At 40.1% G+C, this 16,430-nt stretch overlaps 1 protein-coding gene across 4 annotated transcripts in view; it reads right to left on the bottom strand.

Annotated features, from left to right (window-relative positions):
* Positions 1-16,430, bottom strand: part of grtp1a (growth hormone regulated TBC protein 1a) — a 61,387-nt gene that overhangs the window by 36,291 nt on the left and 8,666 nt on the right. For 2 of the 4 annotated variants that reach the window (XM_048540381.2, XM_059650446.1), the window contains exon 3: positions 7,506-7,664. In XM_048540381.2, coding sequence (XP_048396338.1) covers positions 7,506-7,664 — 159 coding nt within the window. Of the gene's footprint in view, positions 1-7,505; positions 7,665-8,659; positions 8,854-9,860; positions 9,978-16,430 lie in introns of those variants that run through there. The other 2 variants (XM_059650445.1, XM_048540383.2) reach the window with 2 other exon arrangements.

Raw genomic sequence — 16,430 nt, 5'->3', positions numbered from 1 at the left:
AGCTGTTTCCTTATATGCAACGCTCTCACTCCTGGTTTCTGTAACAAAGAGTGCCACACTATTAGCTCATATTCTTATTTAGAAGACAAAGCCAAATAGAGAAAGCTTTTCACAGACAATTGAGAAATTATGACTTCCACCTTTTTGGATTACTGGCAATTGCTTGATCACTTTTCAAGTTATACTGGACCGTTAGGAAGGGAGGAAAGGGAATGGTGAAAGGATATCAGAACAGTACGGGTAACATAATGCAAACTACTTCGTCACATGAAGGGTGAAGACGGACCAGAACTAGTTGATTTGAATGGCTTATTTCTATTTTTGTAACTTCTGTGCCTAAAGGCAACTTGTAATTGCGGCATCATATGACTTTAAATTTATATTTTACTTGTCCTCTACTCCTACTCTATTGAGCTGCATAACTTTCTCTTAATGTAAGAATGATAGAGCACTTTGTCACAGGACATCTAAACACCAAAACATTACAAGTTGGCTTGGGTGAATATGGAATAAAATTTAGTTGAGAATGGGACGCAGGACATGAGTCACTGTGAAACTTCAGATCAAAAGACTTCAAATTAAAACCATATGTAATTAGTTACTAAATGATCTAACTGAGAGCTAAGTTGGGAATTCAGATATTGTTTGCAAGTTAAATGGTTAAAATCAACAAGTACTATGAAGAAGAGTAACTGTGCAGGCTTGGGCAGTGAGCAGTTAAAACATACTAGTTGATCCTTTTGGCTCGCTTGGATCTTTAACCTAAACGGAAATTTTAGTGTGAGTTGCAAAGTTCGGAATAACAAATTTAAAATCTATTTGTTGAAGCAATTGTCATAAAGCAATGGTTAGCCCCCCACCCCCTTTTGAGAACTAAAACCAAAACACCCAAAGAGGAGCACCTTGCCCTATAATCAGTTAAAAGGAGTGTCAAAAGTGGTGTAAGAGAGATAATGGGAACTGCAGATGCTGGAGATTCCAAGATAATAAAATGTGAGGGTCGAGGCCCGAAACGTCAGCTTTTGTGCTCCCGAGATGCTGCTTGGCCTGCTGTGTACATCCAGCCTCACATTTTATTATCAAAAGTGGTGTAACCTGCTTTTCAGCAACTCATTGTTATTAAGTAAAACAAAATCCCTAACACTCACTTTAAAAATCAATAAGTAATAATTATTTGTCTAACTCTAAGTGAACAAATGAACTGAATAAATCCATTCTAACTACTAACTATTCCCAAATAAAAGCAAGATTCCAGTAGTATGTTGTTCCAATAAAAACAAGTCCCCCACACACATATATATATATAGATTAAAAAAATGTTACTCTCAAAATTACAGCCAGGTAACGTGTCTTCCTGAATGTTCGGTGCCTTCTCCGTGGATTCTTCTGTCAAGAATATTAACTAGTTGTGCCGTTGGTACTGTTATTGTTATTTAGATGGTGCTTTCTCTAAAAGATAGGAGGAGGCTGAGAGAACTGGTGATTCTCTCTCAAGGAGAGGGCCATTAGCTCTCGGGCTTTATCCAACTGCCTCTGTCTTTTTATACTCGATGACATACCAATATTTCATTCAATAGGATTGGTCCTATGTTGTCAAAACCATTAGACTTAAATGTCATAAGTTTTTAAGCATCTTGGTATCTAGTTCAAATTGACTGGCTAAATTCAAAACCTGTTGTCTTGTTAAAAAATGTTGCTTGGGATCCTAACTTTCATTGCAAATGTTTCAATTCAGGTCCTCTGTATCTGCTGCTCAAAATATCAATATTAAATCTCTCAGCTCAGAAAAGCACCACACAATGCCTTCGGCCCCTCCCTTTTGACAAATACCAAATTCCAACTTCCTGCCTTCCAATCCATAAGCACTCTAACCCAAGTTCACAATGCATCCTTGGAAGAGAGTATTGCATCGTAATTCCAGATTTAAAAATAGTAACAAATCAATTTATTAGCTTCATCTCACAATTTACTGACTACAGTTAAACACCACATATGTTTTTTTTAGAAAAGCCTCCCACCACCACCACGAAATTTCTACTTCATTGCACACAGTAGACAGTAAGGGCAGAGAATATCTTCTGATAAAGGGCCACTGAGATACCTACCTCAGTACTACCCCTTACAACCACAAGCAATATTCATTCCTATCTTTCCACACCTCCATCCCCTACAAAATGTAGCAGGTAAAATATGTTGGTAACATAAAATGGTGTCTACATTTTCAACAGTCTCAGTCTACATAAAGCTGACAAAGCCAAAACTGAGCACTTTATTGTCAAAAATAATTAAAGGTTTTTCATTCTGCACACCATTAATTTGCCTAAGCATGTGACAAACTAAATGTGATTCAAATACAAAACAAAGAACAGCACAAAACCAATTAAAATTATTCCATTTAATCTCACTCAAATTTCACCGAGTCAGATGCAAGTTATTTTCTCCAACTTCCTTCAGTTGGAGGTTGATTTTTTGCATCAATGATTATAACTTAAAGCCCACAATAATGAAACATACAAAAAAATAAACAAATCAGCTATGTGGCAAATCCATGGTGCTTCTTTCCACGGTGTGACAATTTTCCTGCAGACGGTATTGCTTCTGGGGCTGAGAACTGGAGCTAGATGGACTTCAACAACATCAGCGTTCAGGGTTTTATGTTGCATCACAGTCTATGAAAGTTAAAACGGTGTTATTTTACACCTGGGAACATCTCACTCTTCACCGGCACAATAAACATTTAGTATTTAGAGACAGTGGTCCAATGTGTAACAGTAGTGGTTACTGTGTAGAGTTGCTTGCAATGGCTGCAATTGTTCCAGTAAGTTACTAGTTATTTCTAAAGTCCTTTTGATTAATATTTTCTTGATGAAAAATTAGTGACTAACAAAAGGCAGAAACTGCCAAGTTTGCTACTGAAATCAGTAAACAATCTCACAGGCTCTCCCTCCCAGCCTTCTAAACAGGCTTGAGGTAACAGCTAGGACAGGCAGGGAGAATGTTTTCTCCCCTGATGGAGGGATGACACACCAAAGGGCACAGATTTAACATAAGGTGCAGATGTTCAGAGGGGCTGAGAGCAAAAACCTTTTCACCTGGAGGGTGGTAGCAATCTACAATCACTGCCTGTTAGGGGAGGCAGAAACCCTCAAAATTTAAGTTGTATTCAGATGTGTGCTTGTGACACCAAGGCTACAAGATTGTGGAATAAGTGTTGGAAAATGGGATTAGAATATTTATGTGGTAGTTTTTGATCGGCCCATTGTGCCTATGCCAAAGAGCCTTTCTCTATGCGGAGGATCTTTATGGCTCTATGAATGAACAGTTATGCAATGCAGGCAATCAAAAGGATTGATACAAGTGAAACTTTTATTTTCAAACTTTGAAACTGTCTCTCTGGTTCTAGATTCCACAGCTAGGGAATATTCCTTTCTGCATCTATATCGATTACTTTAAGAATTTCATAAGTTGCTATGAGATCACACTGCATTCAACTAAACTGTAGAAAATACAGGCCCAGTCTTCTCAATCTCACCTCCTAGACAGTGCCACTATTTCAGGAATTAATCTGGCAAATCTCCTCAATTGTCCCTCAATGGCAAGTACACCCTTCCTTGGCCAAGGGTTGAAGAACAGCAGACAGTATTCTCACAAACAGGTGCAGTCTGATCAAGACTTCTTCACTTTTGTACTCACATCCTCTTGTGAAAAAGGACAAACATACAGTTTTTGCCTTCTGAATTACTTGCTGCAGCTGCATGCTAGCTTTCATTATATGACAAACAAGGATACTAGATCTTTTGGTCACAAACATTTTCCTATCTCTCAACATTTAAGAAATATTCTGTACATTTCTTTCCCCTACAGAGGTGGATAGGACTCAATTTCAATGTGTGAGGCTATCTGCCATGTTCTTGTCCACTCACTTAACCTGCCCAAATACACAGTCTTTTAGCAACTTCCTCAACTCTCATTCCCAAGTTTTACATCATCTGCAAACTTGGAAATGTTACAGTTGACTCCTAAATCCAAATCCAAATCCAACTGATACAGATGGTAAATGGCTTGAGCCCCAAGAAGGGCTAGACCCTTGCAGGATCTCACTGATTACAGACTGTCGACCTGAGAATGTCTCATTTATTCTTATTTTCTGCTTTCTTTCTGTTAAAGAGTCCTCAAACCACGCTCATATTATCGTTGATCTCATGCATTTTAATTTTGACTTTTAACCTCCACGAAGGATTTTAATCAGAAAACCTTCCGAAAATCCAAATATACACATCCACTTGTCCCATCTTATTGACTTTGCCAGGAACATCCTAAAAAATAAGAGATCTCATGTCTGTCAAGCATCATTTCTCTTCATAAATCTACAAAGACTCTGTCCATGTCAGGCTAACAGGTCTGAAGTTCCCTATTTTCTCTCTTACTTTCCTAAAATGTGAAGTCACATTTGCAACCTTCCAATCTGCAAGCATCATTGCAGAATTAAGAGTTTTAAAAGATGATCAATCTCGAACATTTGTAACCATCTCTTTCAAATGATCTAGGGTGAAAGTCATTAGGGATTAGTTAACTTTACCAATATTACTTGTAACTAATGCTAATATCTTTCAGTTCCACAGTATTACTAGACCCTTGGATCTTGATTATTTCAGGGAAATTTTCTGTGTCTTCCTCACAGAAGCTAAAGCACTTATTTAGCTTTAGTTGTTACTTAATTTTCTGTTATAGTTTCTCCGGTCTGCCTGTAATGGATACAGATTTGTTTTTGTTAATTTAATCCTTCTTTAAAATTTCTCTAACCTAATGTAATCTGTTTTTATGTTTTTTTGCAATTGCATATTCATATTCTATTTTCCATATCAATTTCTTGATCCTTCTTTGTTTATTTCTAAAATCCTCCCATTCCTCAGGTTTATAACTACTTTTATTGGCAACTTTAAGTCTTTTCCTTTGATCTCATTAACTTGCCTTGTTAGTTACAGCTGTCTGTTGGGGACTTTTGCCTTAAAAGGAATCCATGTGTTATGAAAACTCAGTGTAAAATATTATCCATTGACTGTCTACCGAACATACTTTTCTAGTGTCCTTCTCACTGCACATTGGTTCAACTGTAACTGGAATTTTGCATCCAGTCCTGGGGTCTACACTGAAGGGTGTGAAAGTAGTAGACAAAGTGCAGAAAAGATTCTCACGATTAACTCCAGAAATGAGGAACTTCAGTTAAGTAGTTAGATTAACCAAGCCAGGGTTGATTACTAGAAGAGAAGTGGAGGGTAGATTTGGACTTCAACCAAGCCATTAACGGAAGGATCAAGAACAACAGGCGCACTATTTAAGGGGACTGTCAAAAACATACACTGGAGAGTAGAAAGAATAAATTTAGATTTGTTTAATATCATATCAAATAATCCAGAAACGCTTCACACTCAAGGGTTTTTTTGATCTAAGTATAACTCTTCTGTACACGCAAGCTTAGCATAGGGTAAGGTTTCACCATTCTTTAAAGGAACGCGACCAGCCATGGTCTGACACCTAAGCCACATTGAGAAATTAGAAATCTTGGTTAAGAGGGGTAGTATTGTGGCTTAGAGGTTGGCATCAGTGCCTCTCCATGCCAGGCACCCAGGTTAAATTCCCTGCCTCAGGCTACTGTCTCTGTCAAGGTTGCACCTTCTCAGTTTCTACTTGGTTTTATGAGAAGTGCTCCGGTTTCCGAAACAGTCCAAAGATGTGCAGGTTAAATGGATTGGCCATGGCAAATGCAGGGTTGTCAGGCAGGGGGTGGAATGCTCTTCAAAGGATCAGTGTGGACTTGATGAACGAATGATCTGCTTCCACTCTGTAGGGATTGAAGTGATTCTACGAGGAACAACAAACCATTGTCTGGGTGAGGAATGCACTGTTGAAATACTGGAGTCAGGTCAGTCCTTTGAAAGAGCAATTAAAATAGCCCGACTCCCTTTGGCCTGGAAGCATCTCCCTTCAAGTACTTTTTCAGTTCTCTTTTGAAAGAGATTATATCTGTATCCACCTGCTTTTCAGGCAGTGCTTTCCAACTAGAACATTTCACCGCATGAATCCCAAACAGCTGTTTTTAGAATTTGATTAGACAAGAAATCTACTTTATAACAACTACTCCAATTTAAGTTAACCATTTCTGATGCGGATGCGAAAGCAAAACATTTCTTCTAAACAGTGCTTAGAACTTTCTCAATATAGCAATGAAATCACAAAAGATATAAAAATAATTAAAATGTGTTTGACTCAAAGTGAGAATTTTGGAATAAAAACAGGAAAACGTCAAGAATTTAGCAAGATAGGCCACAATCTGTATGGAGACACATTTCTAGGTAGAGACTGCAGCAAAAGTACACCAGAAACACTTTTATCAAAAGAATAATGACAGCCCTGACCTACCTCTATACTGAACCAAACAAACATTCTTCTCCATGGATTCCTGCTTGAACTGAAACAGGAAAGCTTTTGTGTTGTCAACAATTAAAGATCCCTTTAAGCTATGGCACCAAATTGTTGGTACTTGCATGAAGTATTTTAAAAAGTTTATTCCAAGGTTTCTGGCACTTATCAGGCAATACTGGGCACAGGCTCAGAATGTGTGTGTAGAGGAAGAAGATTTAGAAAAATTATAAGCTAGACACAATGGAATGAGTGGCTTTATGTGTAACAAGGTTTTGGGTAACTCTGATCCTTGCTCCTATTGTCTCCACATTTCTGTTTCTTGCCAATTATTCCTACTCCCATTTTCTCCCTATGACTGCTTCTCTTTCTCATTCTGGTGCAATGGGGTTATGGTTGGAGCATGACTGTTGCCACTAATTTCTCCAGGCCACAAATGAGCTGGGAATGTTGGAGCAGAAATGTGGCCCAATAAATGTGGTTTTGTAACCCAGCTTCTGGCTCATTCACTGCCCTGGTTCTTGCCTTTCATTTGGCTGCTTAACCACTTCCTCCCTTCCATATATCCCTCAACTTATTTTCTACCATTCCTAGCCCAATATTTTGACTCTCAGTATTGGTTACCCGCAAAATCTTTGCTTTCAAACTTCAACTTATTTTTAGGGAAGAAAATCAAAATTAGAATGACAAATAGACTTTCTTAATTCATCACTTTCAATAATGATAGTGAAACAACCACGATAGGAAAGAGAGATTGAGAAAAATTGTAAGAATACAGCAGAAAGATAATTTGTATTTGCTAACTAATCATTGACCTCTAGCATTGAGCACATGTAATGTGTACACTTACACATACTTTCTGCCTTTAAATTGAGAGATATAAATTTATGTGAAAAACATGTAAACATCATTCAAAATGCAAGTCTGGTTGTCAGGTGCCTACCAATCTGAAATATTTTGCCATTTTCCAACATCCAAAATACGCTTTTGAGGAAAAAAAATTAGATAAGTTGTAACATGTCAATTAACCATCAGCAGTGAAATTAAATGTCTTAGTTGGTATTGCTTAGATGGAAGAGTATTACCTGTTTTAACAGCATCAATCAACTTTGGATCTTCTTCCATTTCCAGGAGCTTCTTATAGTAAGCTGGATTTTTTTCCATCTGTGCTTGGGCCCCACTAACAATCATCCAGATAAGGCTGCGATATTCATTTGGAATTCCTTTCCTGATGTAGCGTTTCACTGTCATGGGAATTAGAGCAAGTAGTTAAAATGTGAAACACAAAATGACCCCAATAACAGAGATCGCATTCATTACCAGGATACAGAAAGCCTTCCCCCGCCCCCCACCCCCCACCCCCCGATCATGGGCATGTTTTATTTCTTTACACTAAACACTTAGCATTTAAACCAATTCTTAAAATTTGTACAAGATATTATCATCCATTGAAGTGAATTTCTTTTTCAAAGATGTTTGTATGCAGATCAAATGCTGGTGCATTTAAAGCCCTTGCCCTCAGCTCCTTTATGCAGCTGAGTTCAACAAAAACCGCAAGGCAAATCCCTCTAAAGTGACCATCAGTACTCACACAGAAAATACTTTGTTTACGTAAAGAGCTGCAAACCTATGCGAAAATATATTTGGATGGGGTAGCAGGCTTGATCTAATTAGCAATTGGATTTACACTTTAAAAGACTTCCGGAACAATATCTATGAGCCTATAAGAGTGCTTGTGTTCTACTCACAAGAAAATATTTCTCAAGAATCTTCACCTCCCCCACCTTCAAAAAACCCCTTACAAGTCTTTAGTGGCACAACCACAGAACTATGTTTGGCCCATTAAATATCATTATTCATTTCAGTCTGTAAAAAGACTTAGAAAATTGAGGTAGTATCTCTTTTACAGTGCACACGACTTTATGCACTTACATGTTTATTTTTTCAGGTAAGAGACAAATACTCATTGAATGTCTTGATTCACTTACTGAAATATTTGATTAAAAAACAAGCTTTACTGTTGGTGGCATAGGTTGAATTAGGAAATTCAGCTCTGATTAAAAATCTGACCAATTATATAACTAAATCTCAACAGAAATAATGTTGATCACAAATAAAAAAAACAGAAGCAATACACAGACACTGGGAATCTGAAATAAAGACAGCATAACAGTGACTACTCAGACAGCACTTGAGAGAAACAGAGTTAACATTTCAGACCAATAACTTTTTGTAAAACCTGGAAATGCCATGGATTTTTCTCCAGCAAGATGGCGGCACAGTAAGACACTCCAGCAGAGCTCCACGTATTCTCTTCCTTTTGTTCTCTCTTCTTTCCACCTTCTGCATTAGGGGAAATGGAGAAGTTGGCGAGTCACCGAGACAAATCTGAGTGGCGGCTATGGCGAATTCTCAAGTGGTGGATGGAGAGGGTGAGGCGATTCCTGGGAACTGCAGCCAGCATGAGTGAAGCAGTCCTGCAGCAGCAGCCCATATGAAGAAAGCAATCCGGAAACTTACCTTGAAGTAGCCAAGGGCCCATACCATGACGCAAACTGGAGCCTAGTGCTGCAGTCAGACCATGTGGGCAAGCCACTGCACTGAGCTGCTGCAATGTAATGTGTATTTAGAATTTTTTTAAAATCTGACTGTCACGTCAATCCTTTGACTAGGTCTTATTGCTAACTTATTCTTTAAAAACTGTAAAGTAATGCAACTACTTTTCTTTTTATTCCTCTTTTGTATCTAAAATTTGTACCAAGGTACTTGTACATAAAAATGGCATGTTAACAGGCAATTTGTAAAACTTTTCACTGTACTTCTGTACTCCAGTACGTGACGATAAACTCTCGCGCACACACACCCCAATCTGTGGGGCGAATTTGTATTTGCAGATACATTCAATTTGGTTCACAAAGCACATAATTTATACAGTCAATGTGGCATTTTATAAATTTGTACTTTCGTAATAAAGCCAGTCTGACTCCAAACCAAAAACACAAACAGATTCTAAACAAGACTCACACCGAACATGCATTGTCTGATCTAAAATGACATCTCTTCTTTACACCGATAAAAACTTTAGCTCTCTCAAGGCCGTGACTTGAAAGAAATTCAGGGATTTACACATACATATTAACCAATTAAAAAACTTTCCAACTGATTGAAGATTAATAGCATGTTAGGTTTGTTTAATACATCCTCAATGGCATGATTTTTTTTTTCTTTTACTTCTGCATCAGATGCTACCTCTCTCCCTAATGCCTGAAGGAGGAGTGAGGGTCCTGTTGGACTATAACCTGATGTTATGCCATTTCTGACCTTGTCCACCCAGTCCAACACCAGCACCGCCACATACCGATTTATTAGCATTTTTATTTGCTTTGCTTTGACCACTAACCATTACTAAGTTTCACAGATCAGACACTTCCATAGCCTACCTTGCGGTGTTGATGGACAGCTTATTCTCTCCAGTACCAAGACCAATTAATTTTGCCTTGCTAGACGTCTAATTCTAAAAATCTGCTGCTGAAACCCTCATCCATCCCTCTTTACCTCAAGACTCAACTATTCTAATACATGTTCGCCGAACCAGTGTGTTTGATTGCAGATGTTTCGTCACCTTGCTACGTAACACCATCAGCACGCCTCCAATGAAGCATCGGTGCTCTGTCCCACTTTTTACTTATATGCCTTGGTTTGCTGGGATGGTTGCTATTACTTCTGCTTTTGTTTCTCAGTGGTTTGTACACAAGGTCTAATTCAAGGTGTTTGCTGATGTTGTTCCGGTTGGAATACCAGGCCACCAGGAATTCCCTGGCAAGCCTCTGTATGGTTTGTGCGATTATTGATGTATTGTCCCAGCTGAATTTGTGTCCCTTATTGTCTGTTTGTACTGAGACAAGTGTGCAGCAAACTGGAACTATGTAAAGCAGAACAGGAACACTTATACTGAGTCTTCAAGAGAAACGGCTGTCCAAAAAGCACAATCCACAGTTACCTCTGAGACAGACAACAGTAGGAAGATATAGCACGACCAGCATTACTTATCACCCTATCATATGTCAAGGAGATTTCAGAGATGACCACAAGACTACTCAGACCCCTAGGTATCAGAGTAGCCCACAAACCAACAACCACCCTATGGCAGCTACTGAATGTAAAGGACCCCATACCCAAAACTAGGGTAATATACGAAATACCATGCAAGGATTGAGAGAAACACTACATCGGCAAAACCGGAAGAAAATTGACTTTCTGCATACATGAACAACAACTAGTGACCAAGAGACACAACCAATTCTCACTTGTCTCACAACTCACGAACAATGAGGGACATGAATTTGACAAGGACAACACATCAATAATCGGACGAGACATACAGAGACACACCAGGGAATTTCTGGAGGCCTGGCATTCCAGCCGGAACTCCATCAACAAACGCATGGAATTAGACACTGTGTACAGACTACTGAAAAAAAGGGAAGTAATGTGGACCACCAACAAATTGAGGCATATAACCAGTGGAACAGAACATCGACACTTCATTGGAGGTGCACAGATGATGTTACCTAACAGGATGACGGAACACTTACAACCAAAACCACTGGCTCGGCAAACACGGCTACAACCTCATCCACAAACCAAGCTACAAGTCTTCACAAAACCTTTATTCTAATGCCTATTTGGCCGGAGGGCACGCTGCATCCTCCATAAATGTAAGCTCATCCAACAATGCAGCCTACATTTTAACTCTCTCTCTCTCTCTCTCTCTCTCTCTGTCCCAGTCACATTAACTCTGCTTGATGATCTTTATGGACAATGCCTTGAATTTGATATGCTTCACCTCTTCATCTCCGTAACATTTTCCAACTTTCTAATCTTCCAAGATTTTGGCACTCTTCCAAATCCCACCTTTTGCACATCCTTAAGTGCTCCACCGCTGGCGCCTGTTTTCTGCTACCTCAGTCCCAAACAATGGAATACGCATTTTAAACATCTCAGTTGCTTCACATCTCTCCGCTCCTTTTAGATGTTCCTTGAAATTTAATCTCCGACTAAGCTTTTGGTCGACTAACTAACATGGCTTAAGTGTCATATTTTGTTTGGTAAAATGCCTCAAGGCAATGTTACTATTTAAGAAGGTATCATAAAAATCTATATGACCATAAGATTATTGGACATAGCAACAGAATTTGGCCATTTAGCACATCGAGTCTGCGCCACCATCTGACAAGATCATGGCTGATATGGTAATCCTCAACTCCACTTTCCTGCCTTTTTCCCTCTAACAGTCAATTCCCTTACTGATCAAAAATCTGTTTGTCTTTTCACATCTCCTCTGAACGTTGCATCTTCAGATTAGTTTTTGATTAGATGTCAAGTACAGTAATACAATGAAGCACACTTCATCTTAATCTTTAGGCATTTTCCTTAGAGTCAAAGCATGAATGAAAATAGAATGAAAGCACCTTTGAATATAAAACTAACATTGTTCAATATAATTTGTACAGACTTGCTCCAAGCTCCCAGTGGATAAGACATTAAAGGTACCAGAAAGATACAGATGAGTCAGGCCAGACAGAATAAGAATCCTCAGAGGGCAAGGAATGACAATAACAAGGCACCTAAAGAATGTGCTGAGTGAAAGGCATCTGATGCTCTTACATTGTTCTTATTAGTTAAGCTAAGATACATGCATTAATTACACCTTACATGTACTTGTGTTTAGGTCTTCGATTTTGATATGGTCATTTAGTGGGTATACCTCAGTCTGCTGATATCTACAAAGTGCCAGAAGGGATTACTAAGAAAAATTTTGAACAGCTCTAGGTTGCTAATTCTGCTCTGTGTAGTGAACATAGTATAAAATAGGATATCTAGAGGAACAAGGGCAGCAGATATACGTGAACATCAGCAATTGCAAAATTCCCTCCAAACCACATATCATGCCAAGATGGAACAATTTTGGCTCCTCAACTATTGCGCAAAAACCTAAGACTCCCGCTGTAACAATGCTGCAGGCAACCATACGACAGATGGACTACATCTCTTCACGGAGGTGGGACACCAACATTGCTCATGGGCAATTAGAGGTCAGCAAAGATAATGGTTTTGCTTGCTTGTCTTGAAGAAGTGCAACAAGTTAGTAGGAATTGTCTTTCAGCTATCTTAAGAAGTTCTTTGCGTGAATATGATAAACATGGGAAAAGGAGCACAGGTTGTGCAATTCAGAGCTAAGTGCTCAGCATGTCTGGGAGAGCAGCACCCATGCTTCCCATACCCAGGCTTACTCATTGTCATGCTTCACAGTGAGAGAAATGGGTAAATATTATGTTGAGATAGTTTGACAGAAATCTCTTTCAAAAGGAGAACAACATTTGAGGAACTTCTGTGAACCTGCCATGCAAGACCACAGGCATCTCTCTCTATTAAAAGTGGAATTCTTGGTTGTGCATGGTTTGAACGGTCCACTCCACAAGCATGGAAAAAGGAGGCACAGACCACAATGAATTCCTAGAAGCATCATTGATGCTGGTTGAGTCCCAAGGGACAACTGCTTGGCTGCACAGGCAGCGAGGGAGGCACCAGCGAAAGGGAAAACTATACTTGGGCTCATCCTCACTAATCCGCCTGCTGCAAATTTAACTGTCAGTGGTAGTATCAATAAAAGTGAACGCTGCACAGTGCTATTGGAGACAACAACCTATCTTCAAATGGAGGCCCGCTCCATTGCTTTCTACGGCAGCACGACCGTGCTAAATGGGAAAAGGGTGCAAACAAATTGAGCAACCCAAGACTGGGCATCACATGATGCTGAGTGCCATCAGCAGAATTTTACCCTAATACAATCAGCATCCTCATGGTCTGGCATATCCCCACTCTTTACTATCAAGCCAGGAAATCAACCCAGGCTCAAATGAAGACTGAAGAATGGCATGGCAGGAGCAGGAGCAGGAGCAGGATCAGGCGCATATCAAAATGAAGCTAAACACAGAACTAGCTGCGTGCCAAACAGCATAAGCAGCACAGACAGTGAGAACTAAGCCATTCCACAAAGAGATCTAAATTCTGCAATCCTACCATATCAAGTTGTGAATGGTGGTAGAAAAGCAAACAACTCACTAGAAGAGGTAGTCTGACAAATATCGTCATCCTCACCGAGGAGGGATCCTGCCACAACAGTGGAAAACATAGGGCCGAAGCACTTATAACAATCTTCAGCCGGAAGAGCCAAGCAACTGATTATCTTGGCCTCCTCTAGAGATCCCGAGCATCACAGAGCCAATTCAATTAATTCCATCTGGTATGAGGCACTGGAAAACTACTGCACTGTAAAACTGCCAGAACATGCCTCACCCCAAGCAAAGCTGTTCCAGGGCAGCTACAACACTGACAAATAAAAAATTGCCTTGTTATACTCTGAACACAACAGCTGGACAAAACCCGAAGAATTACTATCTCAACAGTTCATTTGCAAACATCAGTAACGCGATGGAAGGGGTCATCAACAGTGCTATCAAACATAGCAATAACCTGCTCAGTGATGCTCAGCTTGGATTCTGCCAGGGTCACTCAGCTTCTGACCTCAAATCAACTTCCATTCCAACATGGTCAAAAGAGCCGAACTCCAGGAGGTGAGGACAGAGTCCGAGTCCTTCAACAAAATTTTTTTGATTTTATTTGATGTATTTATTGTCACAAATGGAGGGCCAACTTTCCAGTGGTTGGAATTATACCTGGCACAATGAAAGATGGCTGTAGTTCTTGGAGGTCTGTCATCTCAACTCCAAGGCATCTCTGCAGGAGTTCATCAAGATAGTGTCCTAGGCCCAGCCATCTTCAGGTGCTTCAATGATGTTCCGTCTATCATAACGTCAGAAATGGGAATGTTCACTGATGTTTGCACAATGTTCAGTACCATTCGCAACTCCTCAGATATTGAAACAGTCCGTGTCCAAATGCCGCAAGACCTGGACAATACCTAGGTTTGAGCTGACAAGTGGCAAGTACCTTTGTGTCTCACAAGTGCCACGTCTTTTCCAATAAGACAGAATTTAACCATGCACTTTGACATTCAATAGCATTATCACTGATTACCCCACTGAAATCAACATTCTGGGGGTTTACCATTGACCAGAAATGGAATTAGACTAACTATTTAAATACAAGAGAGTGAGGAATCCCATAGGGAGTAACTCACCTGACTCCCTAAAGCCTGACTTTTATCCAAAAGCTTAAGTCAGGACGGCAATGGAATACTCCCCACTTGCCTGGACAGGCACCTCCAACAACACCCAAGAAGCTTGACACCATCCAGGGCAAAGCAGTCTACATGATTAACACTATGTCCACAAACATCTACTCTCTCCTCCAAAGTTCAGTTGCAGCAGTGTGTACCATCTATAAAGATAGAGTGCAGAAATTTACTAAAGGTTCCTTAGACAGCACTTTCAAAACCCATGGTACTACCATCCAGAAAACAATGACAGAAAATATATGGGAACTGCACCTCCTACAAGTTCCTATCCAACTGCTCACCATTCTGACTCGGAAATATAGAGCTGCCCTGTCTGTACTGCTGTCAAAATTCTGGAACTTTCTCCCTAATAGCATTGCAGGGCTGCCTACAATAAATTGACTTTAACAATTCACGAAGGCAACTCACCACTACCTCCTCAACAGCAACCATGGATGGACAATACACACTGGCCTAGTCAGTGACACCCATGTCCCAAGTAATGAATTTTTTTAAAAAAACTGAAAAAAAAAACCTACCTTAAAACACAAAATGCAGTGTGATGCCAGGTATGAAGTGTCATGCTGTGCAGCACAGCTCATCATAAACATCAAACAATGTCAGTCCTGACTCAATAGTAGCAGGATTGGCTGAGCCAGAAGATTGTGGCTTCAAGCTCCATTATACAAATGTCAGCCCATAATTCAGGTTTACATTCACAGTACTGAGTATTGCAATCAGAATGCTCTTTGGGTGAGATATTAAAACCAAATGTCTGACTGTCCTCAGATGATGTTAAAAAAAATCCCAGGGAATTATATCAAATAAGAACAGGGGCTTTCTCACTGATGTTCTGGCCAATGTTTAGCCCTTAACCAACATTATATGTCAGGTTTCCGCATAACATACCGATTGCTGTTTGCAAGACTACGTTGTGCGCAATTATTACAGCAACACTTAATTGGATTGACTAATCTGTAAAGAAATGTGTGCCACTTTAGACTAGGACAAAAACCAGGAAGTTGATATTCAACCTTAAAGTCAATCAACAATGTGGCACAATACAACACATACCAATCAGCAGGTTTATTCCAGTAAAAGCAACCTCGCTATCAGAAACCACGCACCATCAACAAAACCAAGTTTCAAACCAAACTAAACATCAGGAGAACAATTAAGTCAGCTTATGGAATCAGCTCTTAAAATACAGACAGTACAAACATCAAGTGTGACAAGATGAATTTATATAGCTCCTACACAACGCTACAGAAGACCAAGATGTTTTATAACAGGAATTGACCAAAGGTAATCTGAATGGGCACTTGAGATAAGAAAGTTGCATGGCTACAGGTTTAAAGCTGAGGAATGGAGCTGACTGGACTGCGAAACATACAGTAGGTAGGGCAGGCTTAAGTACTGGGTGGGGAGAGAGATGATTGTAAGGGCAGGTCTCAGCAGCAAAGTGAGGGAAGGACTGTTAGTTAACAGGGGCAGGTCTCAATACTGAAGGGGGTTTGGCCAGAAGTGGGGGGCATGATGGTTGGTGAGAGGGGCAGGTCTCAGTACTGAAGGCGGGGGGGGGGGGGGGTTCAGTGAGGGTGACAGGTCTCAGTACTGAAAAGCAGGGGGACAGGTCTCAGTACTGAAAGTGGGGGGTATGGTCGGGGGGACAGGTCTCAGTACTGAAGAGGGGTGGTTGGTGACAGGGACAGGTTTCAGTACTGAAAGGGGAGGGGGGGGGGTGTTGGTGAGGTGGTCAGGTCTCAGTAGT

Source organism: Stegostoma tigrinum, chromosome 12 (assembly GCF_030684315.1).
Source record: "Stegostoma tigrinum isolate sSteTig4 chromosome 12, sSteTig4.hap1, whole genome shotgun sequence".
Taxonomy (NCBI): Eukaryota; Metazoa; Chordata; class Chondrichthyes; order Orectolobiformes; family Stegostomatidae; genus Stegostoma; species Stegostoma tigrinum.
The sequence above is the reverse complement of the archived record's forward strand: the minus strand, read 5'-3'. Positions and strand labels throughout refer to the sequence as shown.